Source organism: Ananas comosus, linkage group 3, assembly GCF_001540865.1.
Source record: "Ananas comosus cultivar F153 linkage group 3, ASM154086v1, whole genome shotgun sequence".
Lineage (NCBI taxonomy): Eukaryota > Viridiplantae > Streptophyta > Magnoliopsida > Poales > Bromeliaceae > Ananas > Ananas comosus.
The window spans coordinates 4,342,872-4,360,402 of record NC_033623.1 but is presented as its reverse complement, the minus strand read 5'-3'; the positions used below and the strand labels follow the sequence as shown (position 1 = coordinate 4,360,402).

The following is a 17,531-nucleotide window of genomic DNA, read 5'->3' as shown; positions in this document are numbered from 1 at the left end:
GGTACCTGGCAGAATCCGGACATGCCAGCAATAGAAAGCAAGCAAAATGCCCGAGCACGGAAGTCTTCTAGCGCAGCTGCCTCCATGGAGAGTTTTGGCGGAGGACCAGGAACTGTGGGGATTGCCAAGACGCCAGAATCCTAGAGAACAAAAAATGAGAAAAAAAAAATTAATATGTTTCTTCTGAAACATGAGGGGAAAAAAAATTAAATATTTGTATGAAATTGAAAAAGAAAATGAAAACTTCACATTAGGCAAAATATGTTTCTCTTGAAAAGGAAAATAACAGTGTTCAAAAAGAGAATGTCAGTAGAAAGGAAAAAGAAGGAAAATCTCAGCTGATATGGTAGTCATGCATCATAACAATAGTGATTGAAGCACTAAGGTCTGGCAAGCAGCAGGAAAAATATTGGCGTTTGTGACGCACTGTGAAAATTGTTGTGCCTTCTAATATTATGTTCCACCGTTCTTTAAGCCAGTTACGACAATTTGCATCTCTTCTCAATTCTCCCAAGAAATCAAATAAAGGTGGCGAAGAGCAAATAGCTAGCGAGCTTTGAACTGATACTGAAGGGCAACACTCCTCACTTTCTTTGAAATCGCATCATATGGTGCTTGTCACGCTAGGCCAAGTTTATCTCTCAGGATCAGTACACTGCAACTTAGGGGGTCAACTACAATTTTGAACTGTTCCATGTAATACCTGTCGGGAACCGGATGGATCGTCCGTCATGTGCTACCAACAAAGATGCACGAAAAATAGAGAAAATCGACCGAACGGTAAAAGAAATAAATACAGAAAGAAGAAACCAAGATTTACGTGGTTCGGCAATTGCCTACGTCCACGGGGAGAGCGAGAGAAATGTATTCCACTATATGAAGAAATAAAAGTACAAGCTTACACCTTATGTCTTCTCCGGATAAAAAACCAAGAACCTTATGGTGAATCCCACCTTTCTTGTTCCAACGAAAACTCCAAGAAAATACCGAAAAAGCTTTTCGTAAAACCGAGAAGACCAAATTAGAGAAGTATAGAAACTCTAACCAAATTCCTTTATGCCGTTGCTTCGAAGAATCCGAACCGCTCAGGCAATTGGTTGAGAACCGCCGCTCCGCCGCCAACAACAATCCGACGTTGCATGCATGCGGAAGCCGCACACCTTGAAGCACTTCCGTAGGCTTCAAGAACTTAATTAATTAGCCTCCCTTTTTCTTGCTGTCGTATGGCCCTCAAGACTTAATTAATTTTGGCCACACAATACGGTTCACAACGCATGCATATATATAATGCATTAGCCCGGTCAAGAAGTCAACCGCAATCAATTGGACTCGGCTTGAGAAGCATAAACCGACTATGCTTCTAATACGTGCGATCCTAATATATCTTTATCCTTCCGAGGTAAAGATATAGTTCAATCTTATACAGATAAGCACGTATCTTCCGCCAATGAGAATCAATTTCAAAACCAATTGATATATTTTATGAACCAACTTAATGGGTTAATTAATTTGACTCAACCCAGATTCAAAAGAAGGCATATTCTTAACAATACCTAATTTAAATTAACTCCGTGTATTGAAGACAACAAATATACAACTCCAAGGCAATTCACATTTTCAATAATTCAGCTAAGTAGCTAATTCCTTCGTCTATGATTCAGCACTCTTCGAAGAATTTGGTAATAACTTGACAACAGTTATTGCAAGAACAAGATAGTAAGGTATAAGCCAACAAAGAGTGCTCAAGTTATTGGAGACAAAAATATTAAAACACCATTGTCTAGTAGCTTAAGTTATTGGAGATAAATGGCCTGTTGAATACAAAAATATTCAAACACTATTCTACCGTTGTTTAAGCTTTTGGAGATATATAGTTGTTTCACTTTATTTAACATGGTATCGGAGCATCTAAACATTGTTTAAGGATAAGGGATTAAGATTTTTTTAAAAAAAAAAGGGAAAAAAAGGAAAAGAGGAATCATCAAGGGCCTGATTGCTATTATGATCGCTATCTACTGCCTGTTAGATTAAGCAATCGGACCCCATCTTCCAAGTTCACCTTTGTGGCGATTGGATCCCATTGTCAGGTATAAACAAAGCAATGCAGATCATACAATGTTCATCAAGCATAAAAATAACAAAATCACTAATTTGATTGTTTATGTTGATGACATTGTGGTAACTGGGGATGATTAATTAGAACTAATCGTAAGAGGTATCTCGCGAGTGAGTATGAGATAGAAGACCTTGGAAAACTTCATGTTTGTCAGGAATTGAAGTTGCTAGATCTAATAGTGGAGTATTTTTATCCCAAAGGAATTATATGATGGACTTGCTTCAAGAGACATGAATGTTAGGGTGTAGACTTGCAGACTGACCCAGGGAGGTTATTCGTCATCTGAGAAATGCTGTTGGAGAAGCTGTCAACAGAGAGATATGAGAGGCCAGTAGGAAGATTAATTTATCTTATCCCATACTTAGCCTGACATAGCACATGCAGTTAGTGTTTGTCAGCCAATATATGCATGATCCCAGGTCATCACATTTGGAAGCAGATACTTGAAATCTGCACCAGGTTGAGGTTTGATTTTTTTTCCCCAAAAAATGGAGACCTGAAAATTAATGCTTTCATAGATGCAGATTGGGCAGCATAGTATGTGTAATATCTGGGATTCTGGAACTTGAAATTTGTTTAAATTCAAATTTCTAAGTCAGAAGAGAGGGAGGCTTTTCTCGTGAATCGACGACCGTTTCTAACAAAACAAAAACGTAAATTTAATGGTCCGACAGTGCCAGAAGTGTCGGCACAGTCCGTTTTGAGATCCGGTGGATAATTGCGCAAAAAAGCATAAAATGCGAGGAGTCAAATTGGAAATTGGATTTTTTATAAAAATCCCTAATATTTTATGCGTCGTTCTGCACACGTGGAGGGGCCTCTGTGCGTCTTACGCACGTCGTGAGGGACTGAGATGAAAACTTCAAGGTTTTAGGGGTTATTATGCGTTTTTGCCAAATCTGATTATTATATAATAGGTTTCCATTAACACTATTCCACCTCTTTCCCTAAAAAAAGCTAGCCGCCACAGGAGACTCCTCCCACCTGTGCTGCATCTCTAATCACCGGCAACCTCTTCCGGCCACCGGAGCTTGGCCACAACCTCCACCAAATCCACCTCCTCATCCCTCTCTCTCTCCTTCTCAAGTTGATCTCACCCTAACCATCTTCCTCTCAGCCGGCCCCGCTTGGGACCCGCGCCACCAACTCCCCGGAGTCCAGCACCACCCTCCGAGCCGCCTCAATGCTGTCGTGCGCCGCCGCGCCCGGAGAACCTTCCCTGAGCCCGATCCTGGGAGGTTCCGGCTGCCGCTCTTGGTCCAACGCCGTCGCCGCTGGCCTTGCTAGCCTCTCGAGGACCCGCCGACGCCTCCCTACTCTCCTCCGACAGTTGCCTTGGTCGAATCAAGAGCCCTAGCCCAATCCCCTTTAATCTTGGCCGTGGCTTCTCCAGTGCTACTGCCGTCGCATCCCGTTGCCGGCCACCGTCACTGTCACAATCACCGTTGGCCTCCTCCCGACAGCAACAATCTCCCCTGGCCAGCCTCTGCACCCTCGGGCCACTGGAGCTCGAGAAGAGAACCTAGCTCCAGCCCTAGCTCAGGCTTAGGTCTCTCTTGGCTGCCAACTCCTCTGTTCCAGCCATCCTAGAGACCGCCGATCTTTCGGAGGGTGAGCGCGGTCACCTCAAGGTATCACTAATCTGTGTGCTCACCTTCGTTGCTGTCGGAGAAGCCCCAATTGGCGGATCCGACATTGTCGCCCCCTATGACTTTTAGAACCAGGGTTCAAGTAGCCCCGATGAGCTCCTCAGCCTCCGTTCGCGCTCCAGACAGCGAGCACAAGCTTCAGCGCATCGAGACCTATCAGCGGGTGTTGCTGGTTGGTCTCGAAACCTCGCGGGTTTCAGTAACCAAAGCCTAATTTTCTTTATATTGTTGCAATTAGAATTGGAAATAGGGACTTTTATGCAACTTTGGCCATGGTGGCTGCCTCGGGCAGCGTGAGATCACTATTTCTAATCCCTGGACTGGTTGTCCAAGGTCCGGCGGCCCTCACGAAGTCTGATTTGGATTCTAGTGCGTTTTTCGGCAAAACCGCTGACGGAACGCGGTTAAGAATATGGGTTTCGCTTTTTATTAATGTGAATGCCCCAGGATTGCCGTTGAACCTTGTTGGCTGGTTGCCCTCGCTGTCCCGGGTGTTCGGAGAAAGCAAATGAACGGGGGAGGATTTCGGTGTCAAAAACAGCATTTCCGAGAACCCGGAACAGTATTATTTCTGTTAAAGTTATTTATAACAGCATAGTGTGTTTGCTGCCCGAACACCTAAATTGGTGCGTTTCGGATCAGCTGGTCGTTTATGGGGTAAATCGGTACTTTCCGGGGTACTTCAATGGTTTCGTAAGTGTTCTGATGGATTTTTTGAAAATTTTGGTAGTTTTGGTTAAAGATTAAAGTGCCACCCCGGCCGCACGTACCGTGCCCAAGGGGGTCTCAGACCACTGCCACTCCCCTCCCCCCGGCCGTGGCACACACTACATATACGCAGGTGTGTGCTGTAGCACTGTGCTGTGCCGGCACTGTTTTTTTTTTCTTCTTTTTGTTTTGTTCTTTTGGGTACCAAGAAGGATCCGGGTACACCCTCCCTCATCTCTCCATTTTATTTTTGTCCTGTTGCACTTTTTCTTTTTCTTTTCAACCTAGATGCTTTTTTTTGGCTTTTTGGTTTCTTTTCTTTTTTTTGGTTTGCTTTTTCGGTAACCCAAAGCATCTCTCCTTTCTCCTTTTTATTTTTATCATGTTGCACTTCTTTTTTACTACATGCAACCTCCCCCCATGCGCCCCGCGCCCCGCCTTCTTTTGTTTTCCCCTTCTTTTTCTTTCTTCTTTCTCTCTTTCTCCGGTGCTTAGCTACTTTCTCCTCTTCTCTCTTCTTTTCTTCTTAGTTCATACGTATCTTTCTAAAATTATTTTTCTTCTTTTTTTTCCGTTGCTTGAAAAGAAGGAAAAGACATTGCAAATCACAGATTTTCTTATTAGGTAAGTCAAAAAATTATTAATTTAATTTTTTATTTATCAATATAGGGGTAAATTTTTAATTGACATATCCGATCCACTACATACATCCACTTTTTTTTCGCAAATTATTTTATCAAAATTTCTCGCACCACGAAGCATTCAGCGAATCAAGGGAACAAAATCAATCTTATAAACAAATTTTGAGGTACATCAGTCATAAAATTTTATTGTTGCATTAGAAAATTTAAAATATTGATAAAATTAAATCAATTGATACTTAGATTTATTTGTCATTTAATTTATTGCTATTTTTTTGATGATCTAACAATTTTTCTAAAAAAATTAATAGAGAATAATTTTTTGAATTTATTTTAAAAAATATTTTTTTGAAATTATTCTAAAAAATAATTTTTTGAAATAATTTTAAAAAATTATTTTAAAAATTATTTTCTTTGTATCTTATAAAAGAAAGATAGTAATACGATCAAAAGAAAGATGTCTTTTGATTTTAAAAATTGGAGCCTACAATAATTTTAAAAAATAATATAAAATTATTTTAAAATTATTTTAAAAAATTAAAATTTCTAGAAAACTATTTCTCTAACTTTGTATTTTATAAATTATTAAAATTCGAATAAAAGAAATAAAAAATCAAAATAATTTTAAAAGTTAATCAATTCTCATAAGTTTTCTAAGAATTTTTTAAAAAATTAGTTTCTTCAAATTTTGATCAAATACCTTTTTAAAGAACAAAAAGAAAAAAATTATGAATGTAATTGCTGTCCTATTCTGGTTCTTATAGTCATTATATGCTTTCTAATCAAATCAATATATAAATCTTGAAAAGTTTTTAGAAAAAATAAAATTTTCTACACTTTTATTTGTTATAATTTTTGTAATTCTAAAAAAAGATAAAACAAAAGAATTTTCGAAGTTGATAGATATGATTTTTTTTTTCATCATATCGTTCTTTTTCTTATTTTTCTGGAATAGATTTTATGTTAGTTGTCGGTATGTCAATAATTGTAGATCATAATGTCACCTAAAAGAACAGAAAAATATGGTTGGCCGCATGGACAAATAATTAATGGGAATTAGATTTCATTGGAAGTGCAATTACTGTAATATGATCGGAATGGACGAAGGTGTCACCCTCCTAAAGAAACATATCACTGAGGATTTTTCTGAAGTAGCGAACTGCCCTAAAGTCCCTCAAGAGATAAGACATGCAATGAAAATTGAGTTAGAATACTCAAAAGTAGCAAAAAAGAAAACAAGGGACAATCAAAGATGAACTAGATAAACGAGCGGCTGAATATCCCCCTCTTGAACCATATGATGGAATAGATGATGAATTGAATGCTGATACTAGAGCTGTCATAGAAGCATCTGTACAAGAAATATTGCAGCAAGATAAAGTCCAACGACATAGAGCACAATTTGGACGCTCTCAGTTTGATATCGTGGTGGGTCTGGATCTGGCTCTGCACCATTTAGTTTAGCTCAAAGTGGTTCTGTTAGCCGCATGTTCGACAGATTTAAAAAATGACCAAAAGAAAAAAGTGGAAGACATCCAAATATTATAGATATACACCCAATGGCATTTCTTGGCCCAGATGCTCAACAACAGTGTATAGATACAAAGCTAAAAAAAGATTAAAAAGCAGAATTGGTCAAGTAATAGCAAAATTTTTTCACTTCAGTCATATTCCTTCCCATGCGACAAGCACTTCATATTATAAATCAATGATCGCTACCATACAAAAGAAGGGTCCAAGTGTTGAAGCCCTAACATCGTATGAGATCTCTAGCAAATACCTTGACGCGAAGGTCAATGACATTCATTCATGGATAAAAAACTTCAAATAACAGAGGGAGATGTATGGTTTTACCTTGATGTATGATAGTTGGACAGGACCGACAAAATTGAGCATTATAATTTTTTAATATGTTGTAATGGCAACGTGAACTTCTACAAATCAGTCGATGCGACCGGTCGATTTGAAGATGCCAACTATATATATGCATTATTGGAACAAGTTTTAGGTGAGGTTGGTAAGAAATGTGTGGTACAAGTTGTATCGGACAATGGTCCAAACTTCAAGAAAGCTAGTAAACTACTAATGCAAAGGCATTCACATTTATTTTAGTAAGATAAATCTAATGATGTCCAACTTTGGTGAGATAAATCGGGTAAAAAAAAACTATAGATACTACACAATGTGTATCAAAGGATTTGTATAATCATGTTTCGGTCCGTGCTTTAATGGTGAAATTCATAGGTAGAGATGTCAACGGATCGGATTCGGGGCGGATTTTCAAAAACCCGAACCTAAACCCGACTCCAAACTCGAGACCCGAACCTGAACCCGACAGATTTTAAAAATCCATATCCAAACCCGAACCTAACCAAAAATCCGAAACCCGAACTCGAACCCGAACCCGAACCCGAACCCGAAAATTTGAACCCGAAACAATTATTTTTTTTTTCAATATTTCAAAATATATTATATTAAATCTAAATTTTTAAAATACAAATTCAAATATAACATCAAATTTTTATATATATATTATATATAATACAAAATAAATTCGGGTTTGGGTCGGGTCGGGTACAGTCAAAATCCATATCCGAATCCATATCCGTCGGGTTTCTATTTTTGATATCCATGTCCGAATCCATATCCATTTAGCATGGGATATATCCGTTTCATTCGGGTTCGAATTCGGATAAAATTTCGAATATCCATATCCATTGACATCCTTATTCATAGGACGATAACTCATACGTCCTGGTATCACACGATTTGCCACAAATTTTATTGCTCTAAACAGTATCCTTCAAAATAAAAATGGATTAAAGTCCATATTTGCATCAGATGAATGGCAAACATCTCGTTATACCTCCATAGCTGATGTAAAATTGATTGAGCAAATAATTATGTCTGCCAAGTTTTGAGATTATTATGTGAAAGAGATTGTTGATATTGTGGACCCGCTATACATAGTCCTTCGTTTAGTGGATCAGGAAAAAATACCTCAAATAGGACATGTCTATTATAAACTGAGGATGGCTAAAGATAATATATCAAAAAAAATAATCCGTTGTGGTGTCAATCTTATCTAAATATTACTGACAGACGTTGGGATGTTCAGATAAGTCGGGATCTACACCTAGCAGGTAAGTTACAAATTATAAAAAAAAACTATTTATTAGTGATTGTTCATTTGTATTCTTGCATTGTTAATGGAGTAATTTCTTTCTTAATGATAGATTATTATCTTAATCTATTGTACCACCATCGTTATAATATTGGATTTGATGATGAACTGTTGAAGGCGTTACAAACGTCATCAAAAGATTGGAGAGGGATTCAACACATGCTGCCCTTTCCATAAATGGGGTATAATGACTTTTTCAATGTATTATTAATTGCTAGATGTTAATATGCTGATTGCTGATTATTATACTATCATAATAAAGGAAAAAATATTTTGTGAATCCTTTGAAACTTTTGAAAAAGCGGGTGCAATTAACGGAAGACACAATACCGATCCTAGTAACTCCATAATTTATACATTTTACACCTGACGATAAATCTAATTTGATATATTTTTAACTTTTAATTGTACAGCTGAGTGGTGGCTACAATATGGTAGATCAGCAAAGCATTTAAAAAGACTTGTGCGTGTCTTATCTCAAACGACAACGTCTAGTGGATGTGAATGCAACTGGAGCACATTCGCACTACTACAACCAAAGTGCGTAACCGATTAACATACGCTTGATTAGAGAAGCTAGTTTATGTCCACTATAATATGAGCTTCCATTTAAGATACGTGAAAGAAGAGTATGATAAGAAAAAGGAATTAAAAACTTATGATCTCTCAGATACAAACCTTATCAATGATGAATCAGACCCCATACTTGATTGACTACAAGATAGAGACAATCAAGAGGACCTGTTACTCGATGAGCCTAGAGATCCACCACAATCATTCAGAATAATCATTGAGGAAGTAGGAATTAGTGATATTGAAAGATGGACTGACAAGAATATAGTAAGGTCTCAAAATAATGTGCAAGAACAAACAATTTTGGAAGAAGAATCCCAAAATCCTGCACATGACTCTGATGCAGAATTTGACCGTCTTATGCAACGACCTGGACATAATCGCTCACGTCATACTCAGGGTCAATCTGGAAAGGAGAAAACATCTTATATCACAAAGAGGCCTTCAATGACTGTCCGAAATGGTAAGAGAAAAAAATGACCTCGATGGGTCAATTAGATGAACCTAATGCACTCCCACAAGATGATGATAGTGAATTAGTGATACATCAACATCAACAGATTCTGGATTACCACGGTCTAAAGATGAATGTAGTAATGATGATGATGATACCACTGATAGCAATAAGAATGGCGGCGACTTCATTCCACCAAAACAACATGAGGGTAGAGGTGGTCTTATATTTACTGAAGAGCAAATATTCACGCATGCCACTCAAGATGCTGATCATGGGTCTCGACCACGTCAAACATCTGGAGTGGTATATGACCGTAGAAAAGATAAGAGGTCCTCACAATAAGAATATGAGGAAATGAGAAGTTTGGAAGCAGAATCAACTAGACATCCACGAAATGTTGATACTTTGCACATATAGTTTGATAGTACTTCGGTATCATTGTATCTCTTATATCAACATGGCCTTTATGGAGGGATATTTGATTATGATGCATCAATTCATGGCACTCAGAGTGAATCCCAATCCATCCCACATCAATTGGAGCAAAAACAATCAAGTTACTATCCATCTGTACCATCACATAGTGAAAGCTCATATGGTGAATCTACGTCCACTGATACGTATGCATACACATATTATAGTTCTTCTATTCTGTACAATCTTTATCCTTATGATGTTTCAGTCCATATGCCACAGATGACTGTTGTTCACTACATTCACGATCCAGTTGCATATGTAGATTATCTCCAACAATACAATGAGATATATCAGGAATATATGACTTTCTCACAATACCAGCAATATTTATATCAATATTGTCAAATAAATCTTGTATCTGCAGATGACAATATGCCATATGATCTAGCGCGACAATTTATGTGAAATTAAGTAGTCATCTTCATGTAAAGATGTAAATTTAAATAATTATTGTACTTGTAAATTTTATTATTATATTTTAATTTCTATTCTGCAGCAAGTATAGTTGTACTTTACATACAAAAAGCTTAAATGCATGTTAATTGATGAGTATAGTAAGCTATACATAGCAAATATTCATAATTATGTCTAAATCTTTCAAAATAATATTATAAGAGCTTATTGGAACCAAAAACACTAAAATAAGTCCGTGCCAAAATGTGCCAGTAGGAGATTATGCATATCCATCGACACGCAAGCATACCATGTGTCGGTACGGAAGCGTGCCTACGCCGTATCATGTCAGGGAAAGAGTGACACGCCTCCGTGCCACGGCACTTTAAACCTTGGTTTCGAGATTGTGACATTGGTATATTCAAGCCACCTAGGGTTAAGCCTTTAACTTGTGGACAAGGATTAAAATGCCGTGGCACGGGATCGTGCCGGAAACTTGCCGGCACGGTACGGTACGGTGCGTGCCAAGTCGTGCCGATGCGTGCCGGTCAAAAAAATTCTTGTGTGTCGACACATAATAACATGAAATATTTATTTTTTTTAACAACAAAATATTCTAACTATTTATTATGTTTTTTTATCACATCTTTTGAACTTTATTGAGAAAATTACTTACTAATTTAAAAAATAGAGAGTTTTGAATTGTGCCATCGGCACGGGATCTGTATCATGCTGATATTTTGTTGGCATGGTACGGCACGGTGGATACGGCCCGTGCCGATGGGCACTTAAAACCTTGCTTGTGGATCTTTCGTAGGTCCGATCGACAATCTAGTGCACTGTGGGTGTTAGGTGCTTCGACGATTACAGGTGGATGCTTCGATCTGAAGTTGATAGTGGTGCTAGCTCAGTAACATTCTTTCCTTACTCCTTTACTGATTTCACACACACTACATGTTGAGCACTCCACCACTAGACTTAGCATTTCGTGTTCTCTACTTCTATTCAATATTAAATCATGATTTAATAGTAGCCTTATAGGCCATGTTTGGTTGGGGAGGTAAGGGTGGTATAAAGATTTATTCCACCCTTAACCCCCAAACACAAAAAAAAATTGGTGAGAACACTAATTCCCACCTTAACGGGCTATTCTAGGATAGCCCGTTAACGGGTGGGAACTAGTCTTGGGGAACAAACTGGGATAATCCAGCTTGTTCCACCCGTGAAGAGAGAGAGAGAAAGAGAGAGAGAGAGAGAATTTTTTATTTATTATAAAATTTAAATTTCGTAAGTTAAAAAATTAAAATTTATAATTTTTAAAATTACAAAATTAAAATGTTTAATTTTGAATTTTAAAATTTAATATTTAAATTTTTTGTATATTTTAGAATTTGATATTTTGTATTTTTAAATTAAAATTTCATATTAAATTTAAAGTTTAAAATTTAAAATTTTAATTTTTAAAATTGTAAATTTGAGATTTTAAAATTTTAAAATTTAAAAGTTTATATTTTAAATTCTAAAATATAAATATAAAATATAAAAATTCAAATTCTAATATAAAGAAAGAGATAATATCATTATTTTTTATTTATAACTACCCACTTTAATTCTTATTCTATCTTACCTAACCAAACACTTTTTTTTTATTCCCAGCCCAATTTTCATCCAAACGCAAAATTGATTTAATCCCCGCTTATATCTCAATTTATACCTATTCTTGGAATAGCCACTTTTTGCTCATCCCCGAACCAAACGATACCATAGTGTCTCTGCATGATCTCTATCTATGCAACCTAATTGGACAGGTCCCCTTGCGAGGTGCTTAGCTGGGCTTATATACCGGTGGGTGAGCAATTTGCGGCATCGTCTGAGGTCTTTAAACCAATATGGCAAGGTAATTGGGTATTTGGACTACATATATAGTTGATGCACTTACTACTGTTGTTTACAGTGGCGATAGGTACTTTACTATTATTCATTCCTGCTGTTTATCATTTGCTACTGTCCTTGTCCTTTTGGTTATACTCTATTTGCCAGTGAGTACACTCGCCCTCGTCAACTTGCGATGCCCACTGAGAGACCTCTTGTTGGTTTCTTACCTCCCCATTTTAGGTGATTTTGGCGGTGAGGATTTTGGTTATTCTAATCTTTACCCCTATTTGTTATTCGTTAATAAATTAGACTTGTCGTGGTTCAGTTATTTGATTGTTTGATTCATGTGAATGGTTAATTCTGAGAATAAATGAATAGGGAAATTTGTTTACTATCTATAATAGTGGTGATCGTGTACTTGTGATTTTATGACAAAATAGTTTTCTACCCCTCGTGATAGTCGAATTTCAAAAGAATGAGTTTTCGTATGGAAAACGGTTTTCAAAAAGATTTTCTAGATTTATCGCTATATTTGGTTTTTAAAGTAAAATTTACGGATGAAAAACACTTTTAAATAATAGAGCTGATTAGTGTATTGTGCATCACGCCTACGAAGTGCTTAGAGCATGCATCATCTTAAGGATGCTAGCTGATTGAATATGTGAGTATGTGCATTGTGATTACTGATTTGTGTAAGTGTGTGTTGTGGTTTGTGCTTGCAGTGGTACGCCGTGCAAATGCAGCGGAGACTCTATCCGCGTAGACAGAGTTCCTGTATTTATGGCAAGTTTGTTTCATCCCGTGGGCAAGATTGTGTTTCAAAAAAAAGGGCACTTTTTGCTAACTATGTTTTCAAACTGACCCCTTTTCTGAAAAGGCTTTACAAAAGAGACCCAGGGCGTGACAGTATGATGATAGAAGTTCGCTGATTACTATATTTTTGTGGGTGGAAATCTGATTACGTGGCATAGCAAGAAGAAAATGGTTGTTGCAAGAACAAGCACTGAAGCAAAATTTAGAGCTATGGCTCATGGAGTTTCCAAGCTATTATGGCTTAATATATTCATGCAAGAAATTATGTACTGAGATACTTGAAATCTTTATCAGGTAAAGGTTTGCTTTTTTCTTTTTCAAAAAATGGAGACCTGAAAATGGAGGCTTTTCTAGATGCTGATTGGGCAGAATAGTTTGATCATAGAAAGGTCAATATCTGATTACTGTACTTTTGTCGGTGGAAATCTGGTCACGTGGCGTAGCAAGAAGAAATTAATTGCTACAAGATCAAGCATTGAAGCAGAATTTAGAGCTATGGCTCATGGAGTTTCCAAGCTATTATGGCTTTGAAAGATTCATGCAAGGAATTGGAGCATGAAACAAGAGACCACTGATGCTATACTGATAATAAGGGGCTGCAATCAACATTGCTAAAAACCCCGTACAGCATGTGTACTCTCTCTCTCTCTCTCTCTCTCTCTCTCTCTCTCTCTCTCTCTCTCTCTCTCTCTCTCTCTCTATATATATATATATATATATATATATATATAATAGAGAGAGAGAGAGAGGTGGCTAGAATGCTATAGATAGCACCAAGCTATCAACTTTTTAGCTCTTGTATCAAGAGTCAGCAATGGTGGGTCCCTCTGTTGTCCATGTATGATAGCGACAACTATTAATAGCATTCTAACTCGACCCTATATGTGCATACATAAATGTATAGAGTGAGGCTACATATATGTATGCATATATGTAGGTTACATATATGTATGCATATATATGTATAGAGTGAGGCTACAAATAAGCATGGAGGTTCCCATGCTTCCACTTTGTTTTCGATAATGAAACATCCGAACCGACAATCAGCACTGTTAGACTTGATCTACACTATTTGATAGTATCTAATAATTAAATTTTCTAATTTTTCGACATCATTTATCTTGTGATCGAGTGGTTCCAAAATGAACGGTTTAAAATAAAAACCTCATAAAAAGAAATGATAGAGGGCTTGGATTTTAGATTAGAGATACTTATCTAACTTTAGATAGTAAAAACAAAATTCTACCAAAATTTCATCCAATTTGTATATTTCTACACCGTTAAACTTGCAATCACCTCATATAGACTATTAAAATAGTTAATTTTCGAGACTTTTCGATCACTACATAAATGATATTAAAAGAACTATGAAATTTAGTTTCTAAGTATTTTATATAGTATTCAAATAGTATGGATTAAGTCACTATTTGAAAAGGCGTGCCTGAGGCGCGCGCCTTAGCACCTCAGCAATAGCAAGGCGCAGCGCTATTGCTAAGGTGCGTGCCTCACAATATTTAAGTTTATAGGATTTTGGATTCAAGTTTTCGGATTGTCGGGTCCTGAATTTGAATTTATGCTTTAACCCACTAAGATACTTAAAAAATCTTGAAGTAAACCCAAAAAAACCCTAGGAAACGAGCCGCTCACCCCCTCCTCTCTGTCTCGTGTTATCCCACATTCTCTCTTTGTCGAGCATCCAGCAACAACTGCGCTAGCAGCAGGAAGCAGCGGCAGCAAGCTACGGTGGCCAGAACAAGCAAGAAGCAGCAGCGGCAGCAGGACAACTAGTAGCGGCAGCAAAAACAACAGCAATGTCAGCAAAAACATCAAATTAAACTATATGCACGTGTTTTCTTTACTTTTTTATGGTTATTTTATTTTTGTATGTTTATTTTGGGATTTTTTTAATGTAGAACATCAAAATAAATTAGGCTTAGTAAATGTGCGCCTCGATTTCTTAAGGCTCGTGCCTCGCAGTGCGCCTCGTGCCTAGGCTCCGGGTAAGTCTTGCACCTCGCGCCTTTTCAAACACTAGATTAAGTCTAACAGGGTCGATCATTGATTCAGATGTTCCATCATCAAAAACAACGAGGAAGTATAAAGGCCTCCGCACTTTTAAAAGCACAGAAGCCCTTCTATAGCTAGGATACTATTAGAAGCACCAAGGAGTTGATGCTATAGCCTTTTTGGCCTTCGCATAAATCCTTTTGGCCATTGGATCATGCACATTAGGCGGTCCCTTTATGAGCCACCATTGTTGACTTTCAATCTAATGGCTAAAAGTCTTTGATCTAAGGACCGAAAACTCTATAGCACAAAATCCTTAGAGCTTCTAAAAGCATTCCAGCTCAATTATCTCTCTCTCTCCCCCTCTCTCTATAGCACAAAACCCTTGGTGCTTCAAAAAGCACTCTAGCTCAATCTCTTTCTCTCTCTCTCTCGTTCTCTCTCCCTCTACACACACACACAATGAGTTGAGCTAGAACACTATCGATAAAATGGGCTTTGTTGCTAACAATTTATATTCTATGATGGAGCTTCCAAATCGACGATCAGCACCTTTGGACATAATCCAAGCGATTTAAACTATTTGAAAATCAAATTTCATGCTTTGTCGATATTATTCTCTTGTCCATCAAGTGGACACAAAAATGTACGGCTAAAAATAAATATCCTGCAAAAAGTTATGATAGGAGTCCTGTAATTAAGATCAAATGTATAGATACCAAAATTCAATTGATTTAGATTTCTTACAACGTTAAACGAGAAAACGCCTAATATCAAACCATTAAAATTTCAAAATTTGCAATCCTTTAATCATTGGGTCAATGATGTCGAAGAGATTTGAAATTTGATTTCTAGATACTTCTAGTATAGATCATGTTCAACGATGTCGATTGTCGATTTGGAAGTTCCATCATCGAAAACAAATCGGCAGTAACAGAGCCCGTTTGTTACTGATATATATATATATATATATATATATATATATATATATATATAGAGAGAGAGAGAGAGAGAGAGAGAGTGCGTCTGGTATGCTTATGGAAGCACGGAGCGCTCCGTGCTTCCACTTTGTTTTCGATGTTCGGACTTTCGAATCGACGATCGGCTCCGTTAGACTTGATCTAGAATATTTGAAGTATCTAGAAAATAAATTTTGCGATTTTTCGATATCATTTGCCTAGTGATCGAAGTGGCTCAAAATCAACAGCTGAAAATAAAAATCTTACAAAATATGATGATATGACATTAAAATTTTAGATCAAAGTTATTGATCTTGTTTTATATGGTATAAAGAATTTTCTATCAAAATTTCATGCGATTTGGATATTTCTACACCGTTAAACTTGCAACCGGCTCACCACGGCCATTAAAATTATTGATTTTGAGCCCCTTCGATCACTAGGCAAATGAATCGAAAAATCACAAAATTTATTTTCTAGGTACTTCAAATACTCCAGATCAACTCTAACGGAGCCGATCGTCGATTCGAAAGTCCGAACATCGAAAACAAAGTGGAAGCACGGAGGGCTCCATGCTTCCATAAGCATACCAGCCTACTCTATATATATATATATATATATATATATATAGAGTAGGGCTACTATACTATTATGAGTAGTGGGCCCTTAGTACTCATAAGTTGCTTTCGATGATGGAGCTTCCGAATCGACGATCCACTCCGTTAAATATGATCTAGAGTATTTGAAACTTCTAGAAAATAAATTTCGTAATTTTTCGAAATCATAATAAAGTCCATCAAGCGGGCATAAAATGAATGGTCAAAATCGAACGACGTCCTAAAAATGGATGATCGGATCCTTTAATTTAAGATCGGAGTTATTGATCTTTATCTAGGTAGTTAATAGAATTTTCTATCAAAAATTCAACCTATTCCGATTCTTTTCCACCGTTAAACTAGCAAGTATCCCATACCGAACGTAAAAAATTGTCAATTTTGTAAGCTTTTGATCGTAAGGTAATTTATGAAATTTAATTTCTAGCAGTTTTAAATGCTCTAGATAACGTTTAACTGTGTGGATCGTCGTTTCGGAAGCTCTATCATTGAAAACAACTTATGAGTACGAGGGCGATCGTACTCATAAGAGTATAGTAGCCGGACTCTATATATATATATATATATATATATGAGCCTATATGCTATCGGAAGCACGGAGCCTTCCGTGCTTCCAGCTCGTTNAACTATTAATAGCATTCTAACTCGACCCTATATGTGCATACATATATGTATAGAGTGAGGCTACATATATGTATGCATATATGTATGCATATATATGTATAGAGTGAGGCTACAAATAAGCATGGAGGTTCCCATGCTTCCACTTTGTTTTCAATAATGAAACATCCGAACCGACAATCAGCATTGTTAGACTTGATCTACACTATTTGAAAGTATCTAATAGTTAAATTTTCTAATTTTTCGACATCATTTATCTTGTGATCGAGTGGTTCCAAAATGAACAGTTTAAAATAAAAATCTCATAAAAAGAAATGATAGAGGGCTTGGATTTTAGATTAGAGATACTTATCTAACTTTAGCTAGTAAAAACAAAATTCTACCAAAATTTCATCCAATTTGTATATTTCTATACCGTTAAACTTGCAATCGCCTCATATAGAC

General features: G+C 36.9%; 1 protein-coding gene across 4 annotated transcripts in view; it reads right to left on the bottom strand.

Moving 5' to 3' along the window:
• Positions 1 to 17,531, bottom strand: part of LOC109707619 (amidase 1) — a 38,609-nt gene that overhangs the window by 625 nt on the left and 20,453 nt on the right. For all 4 annotated transcript variants that reach the window (XM_020229028.1, XM_020229026.1, XM_020229027.1 and 1 more), the window contains one exon: positions 6 to 140. In XM_020229028.1, coding sequence (XP_020084617.1) covers positions 6 to 140 — 135 coding nt within the window. Of the gene's footprint in view, positions 1 to 5; positions 141 to 17,531 lie in introns of those variants that run through there.